This window comes from Cupressus sempervirens, chromosome 10 (assembly GCF_028749045.1).
Source record: "Cupressus sempervirens isolate cs-2001-9-10 chromosome 10, ASM2874904v1, whole genome shotgun sequence".
NCBI lineage: Eukaryota > Viridiplantae > Streptophyta > Pinopsida > Cupressales > Cupressaceae > Cupressus > Cupressus sempervirens.
This window is the reverse complement of record NC_143127.1, coordinates 602,880,632-602,907,853: the sequence shown is the minus strand read 5'-3', so window position 1 is coordinate 602,907,853 and position 27,222 is coordinate 602,880,632. Positions and strand designations below refer to the sequence as shown.

The 27,222-nt window shown below is 37.2% G+C and overlaps 1 protein-coding gene across 1 annotated transcript in view; it reads right to left on the bottom strand.

Annotated features, from left to right (window-relative positions):
* Window positions 1–2,404: 2,404 nt before the first annotated feature.
* Window positions 2,405–27,222, bottom strand: part of LOC149535299 (uncharacterized) — a 54,476-nt gene continuing 29,658 nt past the window's right edge. The window contains exons 2-5 of the mRNA XM_089807632.1: window positions 26,354–26,455; window positions 8,565–8,706; window positions 8,397–8,443; window positions 2,405–3,088 (exon numbers count right to left, since the gene is read on the bottom strand). Of these exons, the coding sequence (XP_089663758.1) occupies window positions 2,852–3,088; window positions 8,397–8,443; window positions 8,565–8,706; window positions 26,354–26,455 (528 nt within the window). The 3' untranslated portion in view covers window positions 2,405–2,851. The remainder of the gene's footprint in view (window positions 3,089–8,396; window positions 8,444–8,564; window positions 8,707–26,353; window positions 26,456–27,222) is intronic.

The window sequence follows — 27,222 nt, the reverse complement described above, 5'->3', positions numbered from 1 at the left end:
ACAAAAGAGCCATGTATGACCACTGGTTCACGCATAGTGAGAAGGGTCCGAAAATCAATCCCCTTCCACGCCGGTCTGTTAACAAGGAACCCGGAAGAAATGCAATGTCTTACTAGTATCTTCCAGGTTTCATCTCCAGAAATAGCTCTGATAATCCATTTAGCACAGAGGGCAAGGCTCTGCTTCCGAGTGGAAAGCAGGCCGAGACCCCCAGATTCCCTTGGGAGACAACAGAAATCCCAAGCAACTCTGTGAAAACCATGATGGTCAGAACCAGAGGCCCAAAGAAAATCTCTGAGCAAACGTTGTAATTTGAGATAGGAAGCTTTGGAGGGAGCCCAACAAGGAGAATAGTACACATGGGTGGCAGCCAGAATCTTAGAACAAATCTGGAATTTACCAGCAAGAGAAAGCGGCTTAGTGATCCAATAATCAAGTTTTTTGCTAATCTTTGCAAGCACAGCATTCCAAAGTTCCACAGGGGAAGCCTGGAAAGCAAAAGGAATGCCAAGAAAGCGGAAGATTTCTCCATGAGTAACCCATTTCCATTGAAACTGGCTGAGCCAAGGTAGAGCTGGCAAGAAAGACTGGCGGTAACAAAGTGTTTTATGCCATTGAATGGCAGAGCCAGAGGCTTGAGAAAGTGTCCAAACAATTTAAAGCATTTTTTATGTTTTCTTCATCTTCAAGAAGAGTAAGAAAAGAATCATCAGCAAAATGAACATTGACTAACTGGGAGGAAGAATCAGGCAAGGAAATGCCACGGACCAGTCCTGAAGACACAGAGTGAGCAAGTAAATAACCAAAACCTTCAGTAGCAAGGACATAAAGCGCTGGAGCTAGCGGACGACCTTGCCTGATGGAATGAAAAAGCCCAAAAGCTTCAGATTGCAAATTATTGATGGTGATGCAAGCATTAGTGTCACCAAAGAGCATCTCCACGGATTGAAGGAAATTGGGACCAAAACTCAGAGCCTGAAGCATAGCCAAAATGAAAGGCCATTCAATGCGATCATAGGCTTTAGCAAAATCTATCTTTAAAAAGATAGCCTGTTGCTTGGACTTACGGGCCCATTCCATACCTTCCCAAACAGCAATGATGTTGTCAAGAATATATCTGGATTTGATGAAGCCAATTTGTTCAGACCGCACAATTAAAGTTAGCATATGGCAGATTTTGAGAAAGAGCGCCTTGGCAATGATTTTATAAGACACATTCAGGAGGGTGATGGGCCTCCAGTTGCATATGTCCTCAGGGTCACCAGCTTTAGGTATGAATTTAATATTGCCTTTATTTATGATCGCTCCTAAGCTTTTAGAATGATATGCTTCAAGATAGACTTTGTGCAGATCAAAATCAATTTGCTCCCAAAGATGTTCGTAAAATTCACAGAGAAATCCATCACACCCAGAGGATTTGTCATCCGCCATGGAGTAAACTGCCTCTTTAAGGTCTCGGAAGGAAAGAAGTTGCTCACAGAAAGTGCGTTGCTCAACCACGAGGCAAAGACGTTCTCATAGTGAAGAACAAATGCTTGCAGGGTGTCGCTTAAGTTATTCTCGACAAACCCACTAAAGAGAACCCGGGAGAAGTTACACTTTGATCTAATGTAAACCTGTTTTTTCATTATTCATTTATTCCAAATAACTGTGACAATTAAATTTACTTCAACGAATTGCCTCATTACTTTGCGGTGTGCACTTCGTATGTTCCCACAACTGTGAGGGCCAACTTTTTCATTGCCAAAAGAAAAGCGTAGATTTCCCAAAACTACAAAATTTCGTTAGTCGTCAATTACGCACATGAACCCAGGTGCAATGAAAACGATTAATGATAAGGTGCGCATTCTTTTATACAAACCAATTTCATTTATTTTTGTTTTGATTCTCATTATACAAGTTAATTTCTCCGTTCATTACATGGACCGTGTATTTGTTACATAACAACAGAGCTCAGAAAGTAATCTTCTCCATGCCCCCAGAATTAAGGCGAATCCAAACGTACAAATCTTGTACTTCAAACACAAATCAAATAAATCGTGCAACAAAGGTTCCATCTTATGACTTACTCGTTCTTATTTATCCTCTACGTATATAGGAGCTTCCCACATGGGAAAACTACAGAAATGCCTTTGACATGCGTACAAATATCAGAATCCTTCTAAAAACCTTGATTACTAATTAGAAGAAATATGCCTCACCAACACGCATCAATGCCTCCCAACAAAAAATGCACTAAAGTAATCCATCCAGCTGAGATGAAAATTGTTTCAATGATAAGAAGTGCCTTGGAAGTCCGTTCCTACTGTCTTCCCACAATGAATATTTGGCTAATTAAAAAATATCACACTGACATTATATCTGGCAGCTTTAACAGAAGTAAAACTTGTACGGAGATAGCATGTTTCCTACAACAGAACAAGATGTACGTATAAAAGATCATTTACATTACAATCAGAATAACAGATCCCTAAGAAATGAATTCTTCATTGAAGATGGAGGGTCATGCATCCCTCAATTGGTTTACTATGATAAGAACCACGCCCTTCACTGTGGAAAGCAATTGAATAATGAAAAAATATACCACTTTTGCCTTTCATACAAACTAAAATCTCCATTCAATGGTCAAGTATCATTAGCACATGAAATTAGGACGCTCTGGTGAGGACCTTTAGATGATATATTGCCATGACAGCTGAACTATATCATATTCAAAAAGGAAAAAGTGCAGACTTCTAGCTGAAAGCCTGAACATAAACAAGATGATCTTCAATAGCTCGAATGGAACAACAACCATATCCATCTTCTCAAGTATGCAGATTCATGAAATCTGACTGACAAGAAGAGGTGTTCAATCTTTCTGTTTATCAAAGAAGGAAGAAAGCGGCACTGGGCCATACTCCTTATTTTCATTGCTAGAATCATCACTTGAACTTCTGGATTGTCTATGTCGAGACTTCCGTTTTCTGTCTTTCTTGGACCTCTTCAACTTCGATCTGTCTCTTCTAGATGAGTGTCTTTCATCATCGCTACCTGACGAATCCACATCAGAAGCTGATGAACTGTCCCGATGCCTCTTTCTAGAATGCTTTAAAAAAACGCAATAAACAGTATCAATAGGCTAACCTTACAGATGTTACCTCCAGTTCACAAAAAACATATAAATAGCAAGAAACATGGTATTGCATTGCTGTGAAAAACTTGTATTTCGTGTTTCATTTGGTGTACAATCTTAGTGCATAATACTAATAAAGCCCATGTTCCGGTGACTTTTATAATAACATGATTATTCCACGAAAACTCTTAATAGAATTAAAATCCTATTGATCATTGTATATAAGATCAAAGAGAAGGTGCAAACAGTGCAGGAAAATCTTGAAAAAGTTATAATTATACTTAAATTTCTATCAAGCATTCAATAGTAAGGTTGGAATACCCACTATTTCCAGTCTGGCAGTTGCAAACCCCCAGTAGAATATGCAGACAAGTAGTCAACTGTAGAATTGGTCAAGATTGGGAAAGAAGGAAGTAAACAATTACTTTGTGATTTTAAGGAAGGAGCAAGACCATCCTTTGAAAGAGTCAGAGAAATTATTGCTTTAAAAGGACCTACTATCGGTAATGTCTCTTGTCAATTTCAGGGACTTCCTAAGGCCCTTTCCTGTAAGCAGAAAACAGCCAAATACCTGATCCAGCGTGCTCTTCAATACAGGCAGAGGACACAACATCTGATTTGGCCTTGAAGAAACTTGATTTCGAGATTGTTTTTGAGCACACTACAGTTCGAGTTAAGGAATCCATAATCTTAAAGACTGGTAGAAGGATCTGTTCATATGTACATCTTTCAAACAAAAAAATCAGGTCTGATTGAAAGCTAGGAATGACTACCTGGTTTGTGTTTCCCGATCCAAATCTGTGAGCTTGGTGTTATCGGTTATGAGATTGAAATTTTCATTTCCATCTGAAATTAGAAAAAATATACTGAACTAGCATGTGGACTAGCAACTTGTGTCAGGATCAAGAAAGAAAAAAATATTAATAGAGTTGGAAAAGTAAAACCCAAATAAGAGAAATCGGATATACTGCTTTCAGAAGTCAACAGCACCAGAAGCAAGGTCACTAAATTATGCAAAGTACAAAAAGAAATTGCAATATGGATCTTACACGAAAATACAAGGTCAATTCCAAGCTGCCAAGAGGGAATAAAAATATCAGTTTCGAAAGAGACACATCATTCAAGACACAAGCGAAATTGTGGAAGATTTAGAGTCAGATATACTGGAGCTAACAAGTATTCTTACAGAAGCAAATTCCATTTAAGTAATTTTTCCATGTACTAAATTGCTCTTACCATAATAAGCCATCAATGCTGAAGCTTTTGTAAAAGTTAAATATGAATCTAATTAACTCTCTACCATCAAGCATGTTAATTTAGATTCTCGAGGATTTCTGGCCCTTCAACTAGCTTTATGAAAAATCAAATACATATTTGATGTGTGTACCGAAACATTCGTCTATCTTTCACAAAATTGTTCTAATTTCTTGATCTTTAAAATTTCAAATTAAAATCAAACCATATACATCCATTCATACGAAATCGCAATTAAGATTTTCAATGTTTTCATAATAAAAAATCCACCTGCCATAGAAAAATCAAATTATTTACATACTAACCAAAGACTAACGTGACCAGGCATTAATTGAAATGTTGTTAATTACAGACATACAGTCCCTCATCATGTGATATCATTGTGCATATGCCATGTGCATGAGATAAGCGACAGGAGACTGGCAGACAACAATTGGTTTTTAACTTTTTTAAATTTCCAGAAACAGAGCTTTAATTCCACAGAATATAGTCCAATGCAGTCAAAACTTTTGGCAAATGTTAGGTTTTCAGCTGATGTTTTTATTTTTTAACAACAATCCAGAAGATGTAAACCCCAATCAGACACATTCTGAGTCAAGATTTTTTTGGGCACTCCTGGTGACACTTAGACGAAGGAGGCTTAAGTTCAACAAGCTGTGTCACTGCTGTTCATTGCTGCCATCAAAGGAAAAAAGCCTCTGCTCTGCCAAACAACTGCCTAGGCTAAGCTAGTTCACTACCAATGACCAATTCATTTGTCATAAGGGAGTCATCTTTCTTTTATGGCATAACTTTGCCGTACAATATCAAAAAATTTAAAATGGATAGTTACTGGAAAGTTGGTTATGGGTGTTTTCTAGTGATTGGTGAATTACATTGTGGTTGCAGTCCAATCATCCATTTCGGCTTTTAAGCTCATCCCTTTGCCAGTTTCTTCATTTTTTGCAACTCACGCTGCACTGCAAAATTATTAACAAGCTCCTCAGCCAATAATATGTCCAAATCAATGGGAAGTCTAATGTGATCACTGGGGGAACAAAAGGCATACAGTAGATGAGTGCATGCTGAAGAAAATTAATGACATGGAAAATCTTTATAAACTATGTCAATTGGAACAGCTTTGCACTGCAAAAGGAATCAATTTGCCATATTATTCTCACCCAAAATCAATAAATACATCTAATTTTCACACTCAACCATCTTGTGTGGATACAATTTCACTTATGGATGAGAAATATAGTTAGATAATATGCATTAAAATCTCTCTTCAACACCACCTATTGCTACTTCAATTCAACAGGATCATTTCGTTCTTCCGTTGCCAGCTCATTGGGATTCCTACCTATCAAACCCATCATCCTTGTTTGTCAAGTCTCACATTAATGATGTGGACGTTTCATTGGTGGAAATGCATGCCTCTTCGATGGCAACGATGTAATCACATCCTCGGTGTTTCCAAATGCAATTCAAAAATTTCCCTCTCTAGTTCCACTTGTCTAGTTGAGCATTCAGTACCTGTTTTGAAAGAGACATGGCTCAAGTCTTTAAGGCATGGGGAGGCCAGAGTTACATCAACAAAATTCCTTCCAAGAATATGTATCTAAATATATTATTAAACAAGTGAATCACCACAATGTGTGACTTCACATATAGGTTACTTTTTTCAAAGCAAATACATTGAATGGATCCAATGGGCTTGAGGAGAAATACCCCTACCGGATGTAATGTCTCGTGCATAGACACGTCCATGATTTCCATAATTGGGGAGTGGTTCCATCCCTCAGATGCTCAAATGATAGGAGATGTGTCCTAGACCCTCCACACCCTAGGTAACCACCCTTACCACCAAGTCGGTCTTTTGGCATAGTGATTGGGCCTTGGTGGTGTTGGAGTTGAGGTCTTGGGATCGAGACCTGTGGAGTATGGTCGGCTTTAATGTCCTGTGCACAGGTTGTGTGTCGCGACAACCATATGTCCAAGGTCTGCGTTATTGGGGGTGCTCCTTGCCCTTTGATGCTTTGATGATGGGAGATGCCCCACACCCTCAATGAGGGTGACTATTCTTTTAGTGTAGTGGTTCAAATCTCCCATCACCGAAGCATCTGAGGGCAAGAATCACCCCCCAATTACGCAGATCCTGAACACGTGGTCACACACCACCTATGCACGGAACATTGCAGTTCCACCCTCTTTCTTTTCCTCTTTAATCTAATTATTTGCCAAACACCTAATCCGGTTAATATTTCATTCAATAAATCATCTTACATTTATAATCTTCTATTCAACTAATTTTCCCTTCACTTTATGTACTTAGGATAGTTATTTTCCTTAAGACTCCATATTTTGTTATTCTACCTCATTGCATATTCATAGCTTAGCATTCTCTTGTTTTGTTTGGTAAGTTATTTCTTCATGTCTGTACCATGTTCGTACGAGACACTAGTGTGGCGCACTAGTGTCCAATAGATGCACTTGTGTCCCTAGACTACGTTGTTGTTCAAGACAATGAGATTGCAGAGCTCAGGTTTTGATCATTATAGTTAGCTCTTTTATTTTCTATAATCAATCTACTATTACCTATCTATTTTTTCTAGTTATAAACATTTGTTTCACATTTAGTTAGTTGCATTGCATTCAAACATCTACAAGACACTTAAATAATCATGTCCAAGTGCATTAAAGTGGCCAAGCAAATCTCTTCATCTTGTGTCCAATCTCCCTAACACTCTTAGCTAGAAACTTGAGGTGGTGCAAGGAAGTTATGCATCCCTTGAGCTTATAACCAGCCTCTAGGTGTGTTATTTTCTTCTCCACACATCTGAAACCAAACAAGCATTATCGTGGGATCAATACAAGGGTTAAAACCCCTTTTCAATTGTTGAATAAAAGAGGCCACCAGGCCCATAGTTGCATTTCTCAGACTAAAAAGGCCTTATCACAATCAGCTAGGGAAGAAAAACTAACAATGAAATAACCATTTCCTATAAACCAGAGCAAGTACTCGCCGGAGGGTTCCTAATTGCTTAGTATCCATGAGTAGAGTAACAGAGCAGACAGGCAAAGGCCAAAAAATTTACCAATCAAATCATGACCCTAGTTGCAGGAGGCAGAGTCTTCTATCAAATCCTGATCGATCACAACTTTGTGTCAATTCTCTGTCTGAGGGAGGCGCTCATTAATCTTGTGTGCAAAACCAGAGGCAAACACATTCAGAGAGGAAGAGCCCTTCAATGCAGCACCAGAAGCAAAACCTGCAGAAGCTGAAGGCCCACCAAAGAGGTTGGCATAGCAAGAGCAAGCAAGAGAGGAAGGCAAGGGAGGAGACTCCAAAGGAGTCTTCACTGGAGCTCGTTGAGGGAGCTAGGGCACAGCAAAGAAAGTCAAGGCAACAGTGAGGCATAATCATCCATATCAATTTAGAAATAAAATTCTTATAAATCAATAATACTATTACTATTTTTTAGCAGTTTACCATAAGGAAACTTCTCCGAGGATCTAGAAAGCATCCCAGAATCTTCGGGTCTTAAAGGGGAAACTCCCCATTTTAAAAACTGGACAGTCTGCTCCATTTGGTGCATAATGATAAAAATTGTTTTGCTTTTCAAGGAAAAAAGGGCTAAAAACTCCTAAAACAGCTAGATGGGGGGAGGATCGGCATTGCATTTCAGTTGCTTTTAGTTTGTTTTAGTTAATTTAATATCCATCCACTAGCTGTTCCTGAAACTTGAGAAACATTTTGCCATACCCAAAACCATGTCCCTCTGTCCCAGAAACTCAGAAACTCGGAAAAAAAAGGCTTCCAGCTCAACAAGCTGACCTTTTAGTTTTTTCTATCCAAGAAATAGGCTTCTTTTACCCATTGATTCATCTTGTGTGCAGTCTGAAACATTGATGATTAAAAGGTTAAAAATACACATCCTTGTCATGTAAAGCTTGGACCACTAAATGTGAGTGGAGATCATTAAGCTAAATTGCATAAATGAGATTAGTGTAGTTTTAAAAGAGAACATTAAGAAAAAGTCACCACCTTTTTCCTTTTGCTGTTCCTCCCATCCTTTTCTTTATCCTTCTTCCCTGTAATAAACATATATCCTGTAAGCAAAAAGAAAGTACTGGAGATGCAAAAACCATAACCAATACAAGACAAGCAAGGGGATAATGTCCAATCAAGCAATCCTTGTGAATGTGCCCATACCTTTGTCTAAGCTTGGCCTCTTACCAGCATGGTTTCTACCCCTTGCTAGCTTGCTTGCTCGTTCAGCATCTAGTTGTGCTCTGTACTCTATCATTCTGCGAGCCTCATCATCTTCTAACTCACCCTTCTTCCTTTCAGCTTCCTGTACAATATTCAAGTACCAATAAAGACAACTCAATAACAACCCAAGGCATAAAAAAGGTAATAAAAATGGAGTCACTACAAGTTATAAAACATAGATTAGAAGCCATAGACTACTCTATGTGCCATAGGCAATGCCAGCATCAGTCATTCCTTTGTCCATTTGTTAATTGCAGACTGAATTTTCTATATAGTTTGATATTTTTACATTGTCTTGTGCCTGAGATTTAGCAAAACTTGATGCAAAGGAACTTTGGCAAGTTAATCTACAGTTTTTTTCAATTTTGAAAAATAAATCAAAATGCCAAAAAGTAGTTTTTTACAGTTTCTAAGCACTTCAAGAATATCTATCCATTAATTATCTGTCTTAAAAAGAACATTTAACATTCCATATTCTATGATTTCCATGTACAAACTCCAACTGGTTTATGTGCTGTTTTAAAAGTTCTTCAAAGAGTAAAGTTTCCCAATATTTAAGAGTTGCAAATTGCACTACAATGGATTAGCTTCCAGGATAAAAGCCATGGAAAACAATTTGACACTCTGTTTCCTGAGACAAGCTGTCCTCGAATACATTTGACTCACAAATTTCCATGTACAAACTCCAACTGGTTTATGTGCTGTTTTAAAAGTTCGTCAAAGAGTAAAGTTTCCCAATATTTAAGAGTTGCAAATTGCACTACAATGGATTAGCTTCCAGGATAAAAGCCATGTAAAACAATTTGACACTCTTTTTCCTGAGACAAGCTGTCCTCCTCAAATACATTTGACTCTCAAGTTGGCAACCAACTTACCTGCTTAGACAAATATTAAGTAATTTTCAATGCAAAACCATTAAATATCCTTATAGTGCTTTGTTTGGTACAATTGAAATTTAGACACAAAAGATTTATGTATTTTCATGATCAATTTACATTTAAAAAACAGTATAGTTGCAATACAATAGCCAATGATTGTCTGCTTTTAAAAGTTCATGCAGATTGCCTTATTTTTTATTACGATATTAGATAGTTTTTATTTTCCTTCTCTTCCGTCTTTTTTCTAATTGTCACTCTTTTTGTAATGTTTCCATAAACTCCTCCTGTTCGTTATGGAAACTTTATTTTTCACTCTACAAGAATGTTTCTATTTCCTCTCTCTTCTTTGTTATGGATTCATTCTCTTAATATCTTGTATATAATTCATGCTCTCTATTTAATAACACATTCATTATTTTACTATAATATGGTATTAAAGCAAATTCCTAGCCTCTTCGACAAAAATTTAATTTCGTTTTGAAATTATTAGTTCAAAATTTTTGAGATATTTGCCCTAGTGTGTTCAAAATTTGCATCTTTTTTCCCTCCAAACCTGACTAGTGATTCGGCATTCAATTTTTTTCTGCAATTTTGTGGCCTTCTTTTTGTGCATTTTTGAGCTGACTTGTTCTGCACATCTTCTGCAAAGGGCAGCGTCTAAGGTGTTCTAAACCCTCTCTTATTTTCGTCCAGCAGTTCCGTTCCCACCATTTTTTTAACAGTCAAATCTGCCTTTTTTTGGTTTTTTTAAACAGCTAGGGTTTCTTTCGAAACTCTCTTTTTCCATGCCAGTTTTAGAAACTTTTTGCAGATTCCTGACAGGTGTTTGCAGATCTCAATCAGGTCAATCCCTGTTTTTCCTAGGTGCATCGTTTTCCATGCCTCCATTTTTGAGCCAGCAAAATCAAAATCTAATTTCAGATTCTTTGTGGGCTTTTCGAGCTCTTATGCGGGTGTCTCTTCAAATTTTCTGGGTCAAACATCAATCTATCTCGAAGTTCATGTCATCTCAAATCGTTCACGCTTTTTCATTGAAAAATGTGCAATGGCATCTCTCACCAGTCTCATGCTGGAAGACAGTCAGCATTTCAACGGAAAGAACTACAACACTTGGAAGCAGAGAATGACGACGATCTTCAAATACTGTCACCTTGAGGCCCTTGTTCTGGGTACCAAGACTCATCCTACCACAACCAATGCTACCACAGACCAACATGTAGACCTATCTCATCAACTCGAGGCTGCCTTTTACGCTTTTTGAGGACATGCAAATTTTTGTTTTTTGAAGATAGATTGACCATTAAGGTAGGGTATTACGATATTAGATAGTTTCTATTTTCCCTCTCTTCCGTCTTTTTTATATGGTCACTCTTTTTGCAATGTTTCCATAAACTCCTCCTGTTCGTTATGGAAACTTTCTTTTTCACTCTCCAAGAATGTTTCTATTTCCTCTCTCTTCTTCGTTAAAGAAACATTCTCTTAATCCCAAGTTACCATATTCGCTCACCTATAGGCAAATTCAGAAGTCGATTTGCTGTAAATTTGAATTCAATTCGAAGTCGTGTCAAATTCGTTGTTTGACTGGTAAAGTCGCTGCACATTTGGCAAAAGGGACCCTGGTCGAATTTAGGACTATTTTAAATGAATTTGCTTTTATGCAGTCAAACCCAAAGAGACTTTTGTGACATTGACCAACTTTAAGAAGAATTTGGGCAGAATTGATTAATTTTATTGTCTTTTGGACAACTCAATATTTCCGAATTCTTAATTCCATATTTAGCATCAACGTGTGAGATCAGCTGTTGTTGGACCAACGAGTTCCAGATTTTCAATTTGCATTTATATTGTCTTGAAAGGATAATATCTTGGTTGAGTTTTTATATGTTTTCTTGAATATGTTCATGATTTTTGCAAGTAGCTGTTTTGAATATGTTTTCTTAATAATATTGATCATTAGTTGATAAATCAAACATAGAAGCAATCTCAACTTATTCATTATACTATCAGCTCCTAAAGGTAGAGCCCGGAGATGAGTGTTTCGAACTAAATCATTAATATATATAGGTGGTGTAATGTGCTAAATTACTTCAAAATTAGCATAGTACTGTATGAAAGTATTTGCTACAACATATATATATTGTACAGACGAACCCCAAACGAATCCAAACCCAGCCCAAAAAAATATGATCAAATTTTGAACCCGAATGTCGAACACACATCCGAACCAGAATCTGAACTGGCAACTTAGTCTTAATGTATATAGATCATTCATGATCTCTGTTTAATAACACATTCATTATTTTACCATAATATTTTTTGATGATTAGTTTTGACTCATTGGGAATGAATTTTTAGGGGCAAATTTTAAAATACTGTAGATAAATTGTATTGAATTTATAACTACAAAAAAATAAAATAAAGCTAGAATAAAATGAAGTTTTAAAAAGCATATACAATGTGCTGAATTTGCAAATCATATTCCATTGAGCCAATACTACATATGATATTCATATTGATACAATATGATTTTTAAATGTTTTTCCTATTAATGAAAGTTATAAAGTACAAATAAGCTGAAAATTACAAGTCACACACATCAAAATAAGAAAATAGCAAAGCCAAAATAAGATATGCATATCTGGTTTGAGCATCAGGCTCAAAGATAGAAGACATCATCCCAGGTAAAGCTCAGAAATTATTTCTCATTAAAAACACTACTGTACACAATTGTGGATCGTGCATCCTGACCCCATGGATCCCAGTTACACATCATAGATCATATCAATCTGCTGTGGCTCCTCAGAATCTACACATGAAATGTGTTGCCAAGCTCTACTTGTACACATGAATCTTGTCATCAATGAGATGTATAGTACCATGTACAGCAACAACCTTTTCCACTCTTTTAGAGAGATGTCTGTTGAGAGAGGAACGTAAGTCCCCATCATGGGATCTCCTGAATGTCCCTAAATAGGGGGACATGCTTGTAGCACCAGATACTACTGATCAGAAAAAAAGTGGAAAGTGATAGCCTATGTAAGATTATCTCTCTGACAAGGTTGATCAACAAAGACAACATTTTAAGATCTAATGATTAACTACTTTGACAAGGAAAAAAATGGAAAGCATAAGGAAATATGTTAAATTTTGTTAAAAAAATGTGTGGCCACATTGCAATAAGTATAACGATGGCTAGGTCAATTGCCAACATAAAATACCAAATGAATGCTTATCTTTATTACACACGACAATCCCTTTAAGGTATGAAATAACTAAAGTGATTTCTTCGAGAACAAACTTGTAGTCAATCAAAATGTAATACCAACAACTATTTTTGAATATCATATGCTGAACCATCATGTGCAGAAAGAATAAAGGAACAAATGCTCTTGCATGTCACACATTGATTATAACAACATCCCCCCTTTCTACAAACTAGTGAAGTGAAATAACTGAAACTTAACTTCCGCATTTAATTAACAGGAAAGAAAAAATTAACTCAAGTTTCACACACTATGGAACTTAAGCCTTTGAGCAGAAGACACATCTCACAATCGTCTCTTTTTATTCCCATTCATTCATTTTTGGTGTCTATGGCATCAAAGCCAAATATAAAAACTGAAACTACAGTTCTATGATAACGAGGAGGAACTAGCAAATGCATTTATTTCCAAACCTCTACAATATGGCTACTAGTGGTTTTCACACTCTGCCTGCTAAAATATTTATTCTGTGCTTGATATTCTACTGTCCCCTACATTTTTTAACTATCTGCAAGAATGATGCCCCAGGCGTTAGCTTTTCACCTGTGCTCGATGCAATGATTCATCACATTTCACTACTGTTGTTTGACAGTTTTCCCTCTGCATGAAGCAACTTCACAATTCCACAACATTTCCTTGTCTAATCGACTCCACTATGCCATTCCTGCCAATTATCTCTTCTGCTGTCATGCTCCACAAATTCATTCAGGTCATCCGAACTGCCCAGATTTAGTCTGTGTGATGAATGTATTGTTTCTTACATAATAGCTAATCCCTGTGAAGCATTAGCACGTCATTGTTCATGGCTTTAGTATTCGAAATCGCACACCCCGATAGCAAGCAGCTTGAACAATGACCGTTAGTTTGTGAGTTGAATGATTGTTAACCAAGCTGCATCATTTGATAACCCAATAACTGGTCCTGTGTCTGCTCAGTCCTGTAAAGATATGCGCTCTGGTTTCCTGAGCACTCTCAAATGCTGAAGAAACTCATTTATGGTAAGCTCTGCCAATGACAGAGGTCACACCAAATAGCCTGTTGCAACCCATCTATTCTCTGCACTCCTTCCTTTCTTTGTCCTGCCCAGAGTTCTATCCTGAGCAAGTCTTACATTGCCGAAGATAGATATTCCCTGACAAGACTCTGTGACTACAGAAGTCCAGCCAAACGTTGTCCTCTTCCTTATTCTCTGACAAGTCCAATTTTTTTCCCCCCTAATGCGATGAAAACCACCTTCTTTTATTCTGCCAGTCATGACATTTTCTTGTTCAGACTTCTTGTATTCTCCACTAGTACACGTAGCCTCAGTCTTCCAACCTTTGAAGGTAACGGCTCGGCCAGAAAAAAGCATGTGGTTCCCATCTCCACGTGGGTCTCCAGCTTGGCCTACATTCTTCTCTTTTATTCATATAAACATTTTTGTCCTCCTTAAGCAGCATGAACAACATGTTTATATTTTTTATTAATATTTATTAAATGCCTAAAAGAGAGGAAAACAAAATGCATTTAATAAATTTGTGTTTTCTGAATTGTTATCAAACGGCAAAGGGGGACATTACAGCCCTCCCTTCCCCAAATGGCTTGCCCTCAAGCAATTGCAATTTTGGATGCATCAAAACTCACTCATTTTCCCAAGGGTGCATCCTGCACTGGCAAGTCCTTCCATTTCACCAAGTATTCCTTTATCACTCGCTTCCTAAGAATCCTCTCCCTTGTCTCAAGGATTGCCTCAGGAATTAGATCAGACTTCCCTTCTTCATCCAATGGTGGTAGTGCCACTGAAGGCATTACATTGTGTCCTAATGCTTTCTTGAGCCTAGACATGTGGAAAACATTATGTACCTTGCGGTTTGTAGGTAGTTCCAGCTCATAAGCCACTTCCCCAATACATCCAATGACCCTATAAGGCCTGTAGAATCTTGGTTTAGGTTTCTCAGCTCCACTTTTCTTGAGAGAAGATTGTCGGCAAGGCTGCAACCTTAAGTATGCCAAGTCATTGACTTCAAACTGCCTCTCAATCCTGTGTTGATCTGCATATTGCTTTTGTTGGTTTTGAGCCTGTTGGATGTTTTCTTTCAATGTTTTCACAATGCCCTTGCTCTGCTGTAGTAAATCTGAAGCTTAAGGTACCCTGCTGTCTGTCAAGACCAAATCTATAATACTTGGCAGTTCATAACCATACAGTGCCATGTAAGGGGACATCTTGATGGACATATGATAGGCTGAGATATAACAATACTCACTCATATGCAACCACTATACCCATGCCTTTTGTTGTCCTGAAACAAAATTTCATATGTAATCTTTCAGCCACTCGTTAACAATTTCAGTTTGACCATTTGTTTCTGGGTGATAACTAGTGCTGGGAGTGAGCTCAGTTCCACATAACCTGAAAAATTCTTGCCAACACCAACTCATAAATTTACTATCCATATCACTTACTATGTTCCTGGGCAGCCCATGAAGCCTAAAAATTTCTTTGAAGAAGAGGTCTGCTACTCGTATTGCTGTGTATGTAGCTGATATAGCGAAGAAATGTGCAAATTTAGTCAATCTGTCAACCACAACATAGATGCAGTTTTTACCTTGAGCTGTTGGTAGACTGGTTATGAAATCCATTGAAATACTCTCCCACTTTTCGTTTAGAATGGGCAAGGGCTAGAATAAACCAGTTGGGTATGTGTTTTCATCTTTTTTTTGTTGACATGTGGGGCACTCTTGTATGAATCTCTGAACTTCAAGTTTTAATTCTTTCCAGCTAAATCTTTCTCTAATTTGTTTGTATGTTTTAAAGAGGCCTTGGTGACCAGCCATAGGAGCATTATGGAAAGACTTCAAAACCTCCAATTTGAACTTGGAATTTGGCAATAAGAAAATCTTATCCTTACAGACTATCAACTCATTCTGCACCTTATACCTGTCATCATGAGTTTTTCCTTCAAGTAAGTTTGAGGCCCAATAATCTTTAGCATATTCAGCTGTAATATTTTTCTACCAATCAGTTGTTATCTCCACTATGGAACATAAATGTGATCTTCTAGGTAAGGCATCAGCCACAATGTTTCTTTTTCACTTCACATAGACAATGTCAAAGTCGTTGGCTGTCAAAGTCGTAGGCTTGCAATTTACTCACCCATTTTTGTTGCCTTTCACTCAAGTCTTGCTGGTTTAGGAAGTATTTGAGGCTATTGTGATTTGTTTTAACAGTAAACTTAGTCCCCGCTAAATATTGTCTAAACTTGGCAAGAGCGTGCATTATTGCCAGCATTTCTTTGTCATAAATTGAATAGCTCTTTTCAGCACCTCTCAACTTTCTACTTTCAAAGGCAATGGGGTGTTTATTTTGCATTAGAGTAGCACCTATCACTTCACCTGAGGCATCACATTCCAGCTCAAATGGCTTAGTAAAATCGGGTATTGCTAACACGGATCATGAACTCACAAATTCCTTAAAATGATCAAAACATTTTTGTGCCTCATTTGACCATGCAAATGCTCCTTTTTTTGTCAAATCAGTCAATGGGGCAGCCACCTGTGAAAAACCTTTAATAAATCTTCTATAAAACCCACACAACCCAAAAAACACTTTCAGCGAAAGTGATAGATTAGTAGGAGGCTAATCCATGACTGCCTTGATTTTTTCAGCATCAACACAAACTCCCCTGGAACTAATGATTTGACCACGATACAATAGTTCCGTTAACCCAAATTCACACTTAGACTCCTTAGCAAACATAGACTCTTTCTCCAAAAAACTAAGTACTTCATCTAGATGTTTCAAGTGTTCTTCCCATGTTCTACTATATATCAAATGTGATCAAAAAAATCAGAACAAACTTCCGGAGCTGCTTGATGAAAATGTGGTTCATACAAGATTGGAAGGTAGCTCGTGTAATAGTCAGCCCAAAGGGCATGACTAGAAATTCGTAGTGCCCAAAATGACACCTAAATGTTGTCTTCTCCACATCCTCCTTTACTCTGATTTGGTGGTACCCGGATCTCAAATCTATCTTGGAAAGGAAGCAAGTTACATGCAGCTCATCAATTGCATGGAATGGGGTAACGGTTCTTGACTATTTTCATGTTCAATGCCCCTATAATCAAATGCACATACATATGGTTTCATCTTTCTTCTTCACTAAGACCACAAAAGAAACAAAGGGGCTCTTGCTTGGCCTTATGTGACCCATTTCCAGCAGCTCTTTAATTGCCTTCTCTATCTCATCTTTATGTCTTTTTGAGTGCTTATAAGGTGTGGTTATGATTGGTCTGGCACCTTCCTCCAACTCTATTATGTGTTCAATGCCTCTATCCGATGGAATACCATGTGGGATGTCACTAAATACCTTGTTGTACTTATCCAATTGCACCTTAATCTCCAGCTGAAAACTCTTGTTTTGCTGTCCTAAATCTTTTGGTGAGAAAACACACTCTGCTGCCCACTCCACTTGATCATGCCTCATTAACCTTGTCATTCTTTTAAGGAAACAACCTTAGGACAACCACTTGTCATCCCTCTAAGAAGAAACTTCTTCCCTTCAACTTCAGACTTCATTTCCATGGTTTGCAAGTTCATTGTAAATTCACCAAGTGACTATAGCCATTGGATACCAAGCACCGCATCTGTGTCTCCAATGCTAACCACATAGAACTCATCCTTCAATTCATATTCTCATGGCTGAATGCATAAGTTTGATATCTTACGTGTGCAAGTGATTGAGAATCCATCAGCAACCATTACTCTAAATCCCTCACATTCTTCAGTTCTCAAACCTTTTCGTTCCACTACTCCTTCATCTATGAAATTATGAGTCGCATCAATATCTATTAATGTGATTATTTGTTGCCCACACAACACCCCTCTAACTCTAAATGACCAAATTTTCTGCAAGTTGGTTAGTTGGGCTATGCAACTCTTCCTCTCATATTCACCTGTTGATTCATCTGATGTAAAATCTTCTTCACTTGAACTTGATTCAGACTACTGTTCTGAATTTTCAGAACTCAATTCAAGAGTTGTAAAATACTCTAACTGCTTCACCTTTGCCTTCAATGGACACCTTATGAGTTGGGTCCCAAGGTTCCCTACCTTGGGAACATAATTTCTTCTTTTTCAGCTCATTTAATTGTTCATCTTCCAATCTGATTTGTGTTTTCTAGGACTGATCAGCATCCTGTAAGAGTGTTTTTTTTTTTTTTTTTTAATTTTTTAGGGTCTTTGTTCCTCTTGCGATGGAGATTCCTTGGGAAGTATTTGCTTCTTGAAGTAGATGTTTCCATTTCCCTTGCCTTTTTAATGGTATCCTGCAAGTTTATTGGGCTTAAAACCTTAACCCAGCCCCTTAATGACTCCATTAATCCGTCTATGAAAAGCACCACCCTCCTCTCTGAAATATTCATCACTGCAACTAAATTCTTTTGAAAATATAAAATATAATTCTCCACAGTTCCCCATTGTTTTAAATTAGCCAACTCTTTGAAGTCCAACTCAGGATCTTTCTTATCAAAACAGTCAATCAGCCTCTCAGTAAATGCAGCATAGATTACAATTTGATCATGGCCCAAGGTAATCAAACCATGATACCACCAATCATGTGCAGTCCCTTCCAAGTGCACGGTTCCATATTTGATTGCTGCATCTTCTGCCATTGATTTAAGCTAGACAAAGTATCCAACTTCTAAACCCATGATCTCGTTATAATTTTTTCTGACCCATCAATGTATGGTATGGACACATTACACCCACTCTTCGTTGCAAATCTTGATTTTGGTACTTATCACCATTTCCACTTCATGGCACGTTCTTTTCCCTAAAGGCAATGTAATCTAGAAATGGCATTTCATCTTGGAAAACAACTCCCAATGCTTGCCAATCAGTGCATACTTGTCTATGAAATTCTTGGTCTGTTTGCTCATTCGTTGTAGATGCGTTGTAAGGTAGGCATTAGTGGCCTAGAGTAAATGGTTGAACCATTATTCCCTTGCACATTCGAAGTAGAACTATGTTCCCTATTTCCTTGGTTTGTGGTGTTGTCATGGTTTCCATTATTTGCATGTTGTTGTACCAATTGCATGAGCATTTGAGTCATTTGTTGTGATTGAGATATTAGTGATGCAGAAGCATCTTGGGTTTGTTTGGTGGTTACTTTGGAGTTCATGGAAGAAGGCTCAATAGTTGCTTTGGAGGGTGCTTGGACTAATACTCAGTTGATGAAGAGGTGCTTGGTAGAGGTTACTCGGTCATCTCTTCGCAGTTCTTGGTTGAGAACTCGGTGGATGGATGGACTTGGTGATCCTAGAGGTGCTCATTTGTCAAAGGAGCTCGACATAGCTTGGCGCAGTCAGTCATCAAAGGAGCTCAGCAATGCTTGAGAGAACTCAGCACACACTGGGAGCTCGGTGTAGCTTGTCTATAGTGTTGCTCGATTTGTTCAGTCATTAAAGGGACTCGGTCTACGAAGAAGGGACTCAACAATAGTGTTGCCCAAGTTGCTCGGTTATTGAAGGGACTCGGCATATACTTGCAAGCTCGGTTTGGTCTGCATGGTTTGGTTGCAGTGTTGACCGAGTTGGCTCGGTCAATAAGGGGCTTGGTTATGCTTGGTGGAGTTGTTGATGCTCGATGTGGTCTCTCTGACACTCGGTTTGGTCTTGGTCTCTATGGTGCCCAAGTTGTCTGTGACCTGACCTTTGGCATTGAATCTGTGTATGGGTATTTAATTTATGTTGCAGCCGACTTGTGGCTTGCATGGGCATTTAATGTAAGGACTTATTTTAATTTATAATGGACTAGGCCGACTTGTGGCATAGTTGGGTATAAGTAGGGGTGTTTTGTGGAGTCTTAGGCATTCATTCATTCAGAGGAGTGAGTCAGATTCATTCGTTGAGGGGAGTGGATCCTGAGTTTAGTGTGGAGTAGCTGAAGCGCGTGTTTTCTTGAGTCAATGGACAAAGCGCCGAATGTGAGGTAGTTTACAACAAGATTGTGGTGGAGTTGTGAGTTTTGAAGGGCTAATAGCTGAGGCTTGGGAAACAAGGAGATTGCTTGGTGGACTTGCAAGCACAAGTTGACATCTTCCTTGGAGGTTTCTACCATAGCGTGGATCTGGACTAGCTAGTGTTGATTTGGGTCTTGAGGGATCTTGCAAAACTGTTTTTGTTGTAGTTGCTATTGTATTTGGTCATATCCAGGAAGGCCTTACAACTAGGCACATTGCATGTGAACAGTTGTTATATGAATAAAGAGTTGAGATTGTATATCTTGTTTTTGTGTTTCCGCTGTGTGATTATTTGCAAGGATCCAAATTACCTCCAATAGGGGTACCCTCGGATTCTCGCTGCATCAATCAGATTCATCATTTGTCGTTGTGTCCTTGCCAATTCTCCTAAAGTGTTCTCGATCCCACTAGCATTTGCATCCATGTCCATTATTTCTATCTAAAAGATAGATTGCCCAATCTCAGGCTGTTGGTTCAAGTTGGTGTTTGATTTATTCCAGCATATGTAGTGCTGTAATGGATGCATAACCAGCAAACTTCCCAAGATCTTATCAAAGCTCTAATACCATTATAATAACCTCTTCCCATTTCTACAAACTGGTGAAGTGAAATAACTGAAACTTCAACTTCCAAATTTAATTGACTAGAAAGATAGAATAAACTCAAGTTTCACACACTATGGAACTTAAACCTTTGAAGGACCGACAAATCTCAATCTTCTTTTTTTATTCCCATTCGTTCATTTTTCGTGTTTATAGCATCAAAGCCAAATATAAAAACTAAAACTACAGTTCTATGATAACAAGAAGGAAATAGCACAATGCATTTATTTCCAAACCTCAACAATATGGCTACTAGTGTCATTCAAACTCTGCCTGCTAAAATATTTATTCTGTGCTTGATACATTCCATTGTCCACTGTGTTCTTTTAACTATATGCATGAATGATGTCCTAGAAGTTAGTTTTTCACCCTGTGCTCGATGTGATGATTCATCACATTTCAGTCTTGTTGTTTGACAATTTTCTCTCTGCATGAAGCAACTTCACAATTCCACAATGTTTATTTGTCAAATTGACTCCATTGTGCCATCCCTGCCAATTCTCTCTTCAGCTGTCGCACTCCACAAATTTGCTTCATTTTGTCCAAACTGCCCAGATTTAGTTTGCATGATGAATGAATTGTTTCTTACATAATAGCTAATCCCTATGAAGTGTGGGCACTTCATCGTTTGTGGCTTTAGCATTCGAAATCGCACACCCTGATAGAAAGCAGCTTGAACAATGACCGTAAGTTTGTGAGCTGAATGATTGTTAACCAAGCTGCATCATTCAAAAACCCACTAACTGGTCTTGTGTCTGTTCAGTCCTGCAAGGATATGCGCTCTGGTTTCCTGAGCACTCTCAAATGCTAAAGAAACTCATCTATGCTAAGCTCTACCTATGACAGAGGTCACACCAAATAGCCTGTTGCAACTTGTCTATTCTTTGCACTCCTTCCTTTCTTTCTCCTACCCACAATTCTATCCTGAGCAAGTCTTACATTGCCGAAGATAGATATTCCTGACAAGACTCTGTGACTCTACAATAGTCTAGGAAAAGGTTGTTCTCTTCCTTATTGCCTAACAAGTCCAATTCCCACCCCCCCCCAAAGCGATGAACACCACCTCCTTTTATTATGCCAGACATAACATTTTCTTGTTCAGACTTCTTGTATTCTCCATGAGTACACGTAGCTTGAGTCTTCCAACCTCTGAAGGTAATAGTTGGGCCAAAAAAAGAGCATTTGCTCTCCTTCCTTTCTCCTACCCACAACGAAGATAGATATTCCCTGACGAGACTCTGTGACTCTACAGAAGTCTAGGCAAAGGTTGTCCTCTTCCTTATTGTTTAACAAGTCCAATTCTCCCCCCCCCCCCCCCCCCCCAAAGTGATGAAAACCACCTTCTTTTATTGTGCCAGTCATAACGTTTTCTTGATCAGACTTCTTGTAGTCTCCACTAATACACATAGCCTGAGTCTTCCAACCTCTGAAGGTAACAGAGGGGCCAGAAAAAAGCATGCGGTTCCCATCTCCACGTGGGTCTCCAGCTTGGCCTACGGTCTTCTCTTTTATTCATATAAACATTTTTGTCCTCCTTAAGCGGCACAGGCAACATGTTAATTTTTTATTTGTATTTATTAAATGCCAAAAAGAGAGGAAAAGAAAAAGCATTTAACAAATTTGTGGTTTCTGAATTTCATCAAGCGGCAAAGGGGGAAATCAAATTGATTGACCACAAGTTCATTGCTGCAGAAAACACTTCAGTGGTTAGTTCATAACTTCGTACCTTTAATACAATCTCGTGTGTAACAAAGAAAAGTATTCATTTGGTACTTTAGGTTGGTAATTGACCTAGCCATCTCTGCATTTAGTTGTACTTTTTCAAGAGCATAAGTCTCCACCACTAGACCAACACAGGTTGTACAGGCTTATGGAATTCAAATTATAAATTGTGAAATATTCAAATATGCTATAAGTTAGCAATCACCATTGTAGTATTCTTTTGAATGGATTCATCTTGCAGACAAATTTGTTTTTGTATTATGATATTGTTTGAAATAGAGAAATATTAGTAATTTTTAAGGATTGGACCTCAGTGACTATTGAGTTTGTAATTATGCGAGCCATTATGCAATTTCATATAACTCCCTATCATTTCTAAACCTCAGTTGTAGGTTTTAGGCTATTCTTAGTCACTAGTGAAGCACTGGAGTAACCTTTAGTACATACTACTACTTTTAGCAATCTTTAATAGCCAACAGTTGATTATGAACAAATGCTTAAATATTAAAGTTAAAATAATGTTGATTTTAATGTTTAATTAAATAAATTAAAGTTACTTTATTACTAGGTAACTTAATTAAAATAATAAAGTAAATTTCAAATTAAAACTAAAGTTGCTTGATTAAATAATAAAGTGACTTTATGGGGGTTCACCCGGAAATGCAACAAGAGTTGCGAACCTATGATACGAGGGCCACCTGTTCGAATCACATGCAATGTAGATCAAAACAACAAATGAAAGGAATTGTTGTTGCCCATATAAGAATGCATGTGCACATACCTTATAAACACTTTTGAGTATATGGTGAATGTTATGTGGATTGATGTTCTAGAGGCCATTAGATGGAGTACGTGGTGAATATCATACGACTTGATATTATGAAGGCCATTACTCACAGTACTTGGTAAATATCTTGCATCTCATTCTGGAGGCCACTACTCAAAGATTATTTAGTGAATATCATATATTGTTATTCTGGAGACCAATACTCAAATGCGATATCAAAATGGTGAATATCATATGTTGATATTTTGCACACCATTGCCTTATTTAGTACATGGTGAATATCATGTGTTGATATTTTGGAGACCATTACTCAAAGTTTTGGTGAATATCATATGTTGATATTCTCAAGACCAATACTATTCAAATTATATGTGATATAAAAATGATGAAAATCTCTAACATATCCTTAAAATTTGTCATGCCTAATATTACCAATGGTGTAATATCTGTCTTCTGTTTATCCTCCCTAGCTAAGAGGGAGTGTCAAAATTTGGTAGCTTTAATTGAACAAACTCAAGAGACTAAACTGGAGTTGTGCGTGTGTGTGTGTGAAGAGACATATCCTTCCATGGACTATGCTATAAGAGAGGGAGTTGCATTTTGGAAAACAGATAACTTGAACAGGCAGTGCCATTACACTTGCAGAAATCCTGAAACTTAACAGGATCAGCAACGATTCAAGGAAGGCGAAGACAGAGATATTGTGTAGGGGGTGATAAGGGGTGAAGGAACGATAAGGAAATTAGAGTGATAAGGAGATTGGGGAAATGAGGATGAAGGAGTGATAAGGAGACCAGAGTGATAAGGGGATCACAGAGATAAGGTAAGGAGTGATAAGGAGATTGGATAGGTAAGGAAGGAAGAGATGAGTGATAAGCAGACTGGAGAAATAAGGGGAGATATAAGGGAGCAATTCAAACAGGCGAGCAAGATATCACCAGAGAGATGGGGTCCCCCATTGTGACCCCACTGGCTCATAGCTTTAGTCAAAAATCATCACCAATCAGAAAATTAAAATAAAGTGAATTTAAATCACCAAAGTATTTCAAATAAGTGACCACTCGAATATGAGAATGGTGAAAATTAGAAAAGGGGCCTCATTAATAAAGTTCTAAAATGCCAAAAGATAATAATGGAAATGTATGTGGGTTTCACAGGAAGCATAAAAAAGGTTATTGCAGCTTCATAATGATTATTAACTATTGAATATTGCTTTTTGGAAGAATTGAGAAATAATCTGAGCAAGTGTTTGCCATAATTGTAGAATAAGGCTTCTGCGACCAAAAACTCACAAGAGTTTGAATGCTTGCACATGTGTAACTTCATACAAGAGTGTTGATTTTAGGAGGCTTCACTCAGGGGCTTCAATTGAGCTTAATCTCATACAATTTGTCTGAGAATTCAAGAAAATATTCAGGAATTACTGATCTGGAGGTCGAAAGCAGTCTAAAGGGGAAATCCAAGAAATTATTGCACACATTTTGAGAGTAATATCACTGCAACTTTGAGCCATAACAATTAAGGGTTTCAAAAGGAAGTGTGTGGCTTCCTAGGGCACTTTTTGAACCAAACAAAGCAGAAAAGCAAAGTTTGAATTCATTGTCCGCAATTCACCAATCCAGACATGAAAACACAAGACTGATTGTCACTTTACAGAACTGTGATTATTGCATGCAAGGATTTAACTGTGAAATTTGTTATTTTGAAGTCAAACAGTTACAATGCAATTTGCAGTTTAATCCTAGCATTATATCTCTATTTCAAAAGCAATTCAATCAGAAGTCACAAAATGTCCCTCAATCAGAAAATTAAAACTTCAGACCAAGGGTCCAATATTTCAGTAAGGCAAATTATTATGTGTATCTTAATGGTACAGCTCATACATCAAATTATCACAGATATATCTGCAATAAATCAACTTACCGTGAAAACGTTTGCTGGGCGAGAAGTCACATCATTTTCACACCAAAACTTATTGCAAAGAACTTTGAAAAATATTGCAGATATTTTGAGTACTTATCAGTGATAACTCACTGTTTATTGGGATAAGTTTGAAACTCATTGAACACGGCCTGCTACTTCCAGAGACAGCCCAGAAAAGGGAAAAACATAAAGTTTTTAATTTATCCCTCTCGTAATTGCTTTTGACCCACATACAATTAGTCATGATGCCCAGTCATAACCAATATTTGTCATACCAATTATTCTTATGTTTCTTGATTTGTCACTGACTAGCTGCCATTCATTTTGATGCCTCGTAACATTTACAACTCTCTCTGTTTACCATAATACAAAGAATTATCAATATCAGACTTGTGATATCATTGTTGAGAAGTCGCAAGGGGTTTGTCAATACTTTTCACTGACAATCGATTGACGCTTGTGTCAATTTCTTTGAAGACATTGTTGCACTCAGTTTGCTAGGGGTTAATGATAATGTTAGCAAGAGTCAATAGACTCTTTTAAATTGTATTTGTAATCGTTTTCGTTTGTCATTTAATATTTTCTATTTATATATATGTTATATGGTTTATATTTGATTTATATTATATATGTTTGTATTTTGTTATTCAAGTATTTAGCACTGGGTATTAAGATGTATTGCAATATATACTTTAATATTATATTCATTTACTGAATTATATACTATTACATTAAATTATTCTATTAATTATATCAGATCAGCATTTTTTCTTATTAATTTTATTAAATTAATTTTATATTTAATTATTATTATTATATTAATTTATTATTGCATTACTTATTATTATATTAATTATGTATTAATAAATATTATTGACATATTTATTATATGAGATTGTGTATCCTATTTGCATATATATATCAGCTTGTTTGGTTTGCTTACTCATTTAGTGACTCATTTGATGCATCTCCTTATTGAATTTTGCAAAAAAAATACATTTTTGAAGTCCTCAATATTTGCCGATAAGTTTCCAACTTAACTCCAATATTTACTAATATCTTTTTTTGTCCCTGGTGGTAAGGCGCTGACAACGATATTTTGAACTAGGGTATACAGCTCATTATCATTACAAATACTGTCATTATTCCAGTGGGAAATATTTTCTTACTATTCCACAAAATCTAACTCATACACAACTTAATTATGGCTTTCTAGCTGAAAGTCATGAATACTGTTATGGTATATCACTACATAAACCCTGATAAATAAACACAAGCCAAAAGCAAATGGGCTTTGCCAAATAAAAAGTGGTTATTTTAATACATTGCTGGTCATGCTAATCATTAACAAACAGATTTTGCATATCCTAAAAAGAGTGACTAAAAGAAGAAATAAATACTAAACAATATGTCAAAAAAAATGATTTTCCTATTCAGATCTTAAGTAGTTCAGAGCTCTGTCTGTTTGACTTTACCAACAAGTAATTAAACCAAAATTATATCCTGGAGCAAAAGGAAAATTTGCCAATTATTATTCAATATTGGCTGAAGCATACCTTTTGTCTTCTGTTGAATTCATCCCAAGTGACCGTGTGAGATGTTTGCAAGCTTGCCAAACGAGCAGCATGCCACTCTGGTGAATGAAAAGAACCATCCATCTGCGATAGTCCTTGTCAATAACTTTCCATGCCAATAAAACCATATGTGATTTATCACACTTCTACATTCAACATAAAATCTACCCAAGATAGTATACTATTGTGAGTCGCTCACTAAGAAATAGAAATTCCCTGAGCCCAGTCTCTACAATAAGGCTACATGCTAGGGTTCACACTGATTGCATCAACTGAACTCACATGGGACCTCGTGCATCGTAGAAACATGGATCCATTGAAATATTCTAAACATGACAAGATGCCAAAAGAAAAAAAGTAATATATAAAAAGAACCATATATTAGGCAAAACCTGTAGATTGCAAAGTCAGGAAAAATGCTAAATCATTTTCAAGATAAATGTATAAAAAGGCTATTTATTATGTTAAAAAGTTCTGCCATTTCAGAATTCTAGAACAAGTTTGGCAAACTAGAGATAAACCTTGATACATCAGCTGTGGACATGCCAACCCTACTAGCAAAGAGGCATCATAAGAAATGTCAAATAATGTCCTTTGATGCTTGGTTTGCTCTCACTCAGCAACTAATTCAAATAACAAGGAAAAAGATGATCTCATTGCTAGAGAAGACAACTCTACCTTCGTTGGCAGGGCTGTGTATCAAACAAGTGACCTGAATGCCAAGAGTTTCATTGTTGATGGCAACACTGAGGTAATTGTCAACGTTCTATAAGGGCTGACCAACAGTTAGAGATTGAAACCTCAAGTCGAAAAGGCAAATATCGTTACAAGATATTTTTAACAAGTTCAAT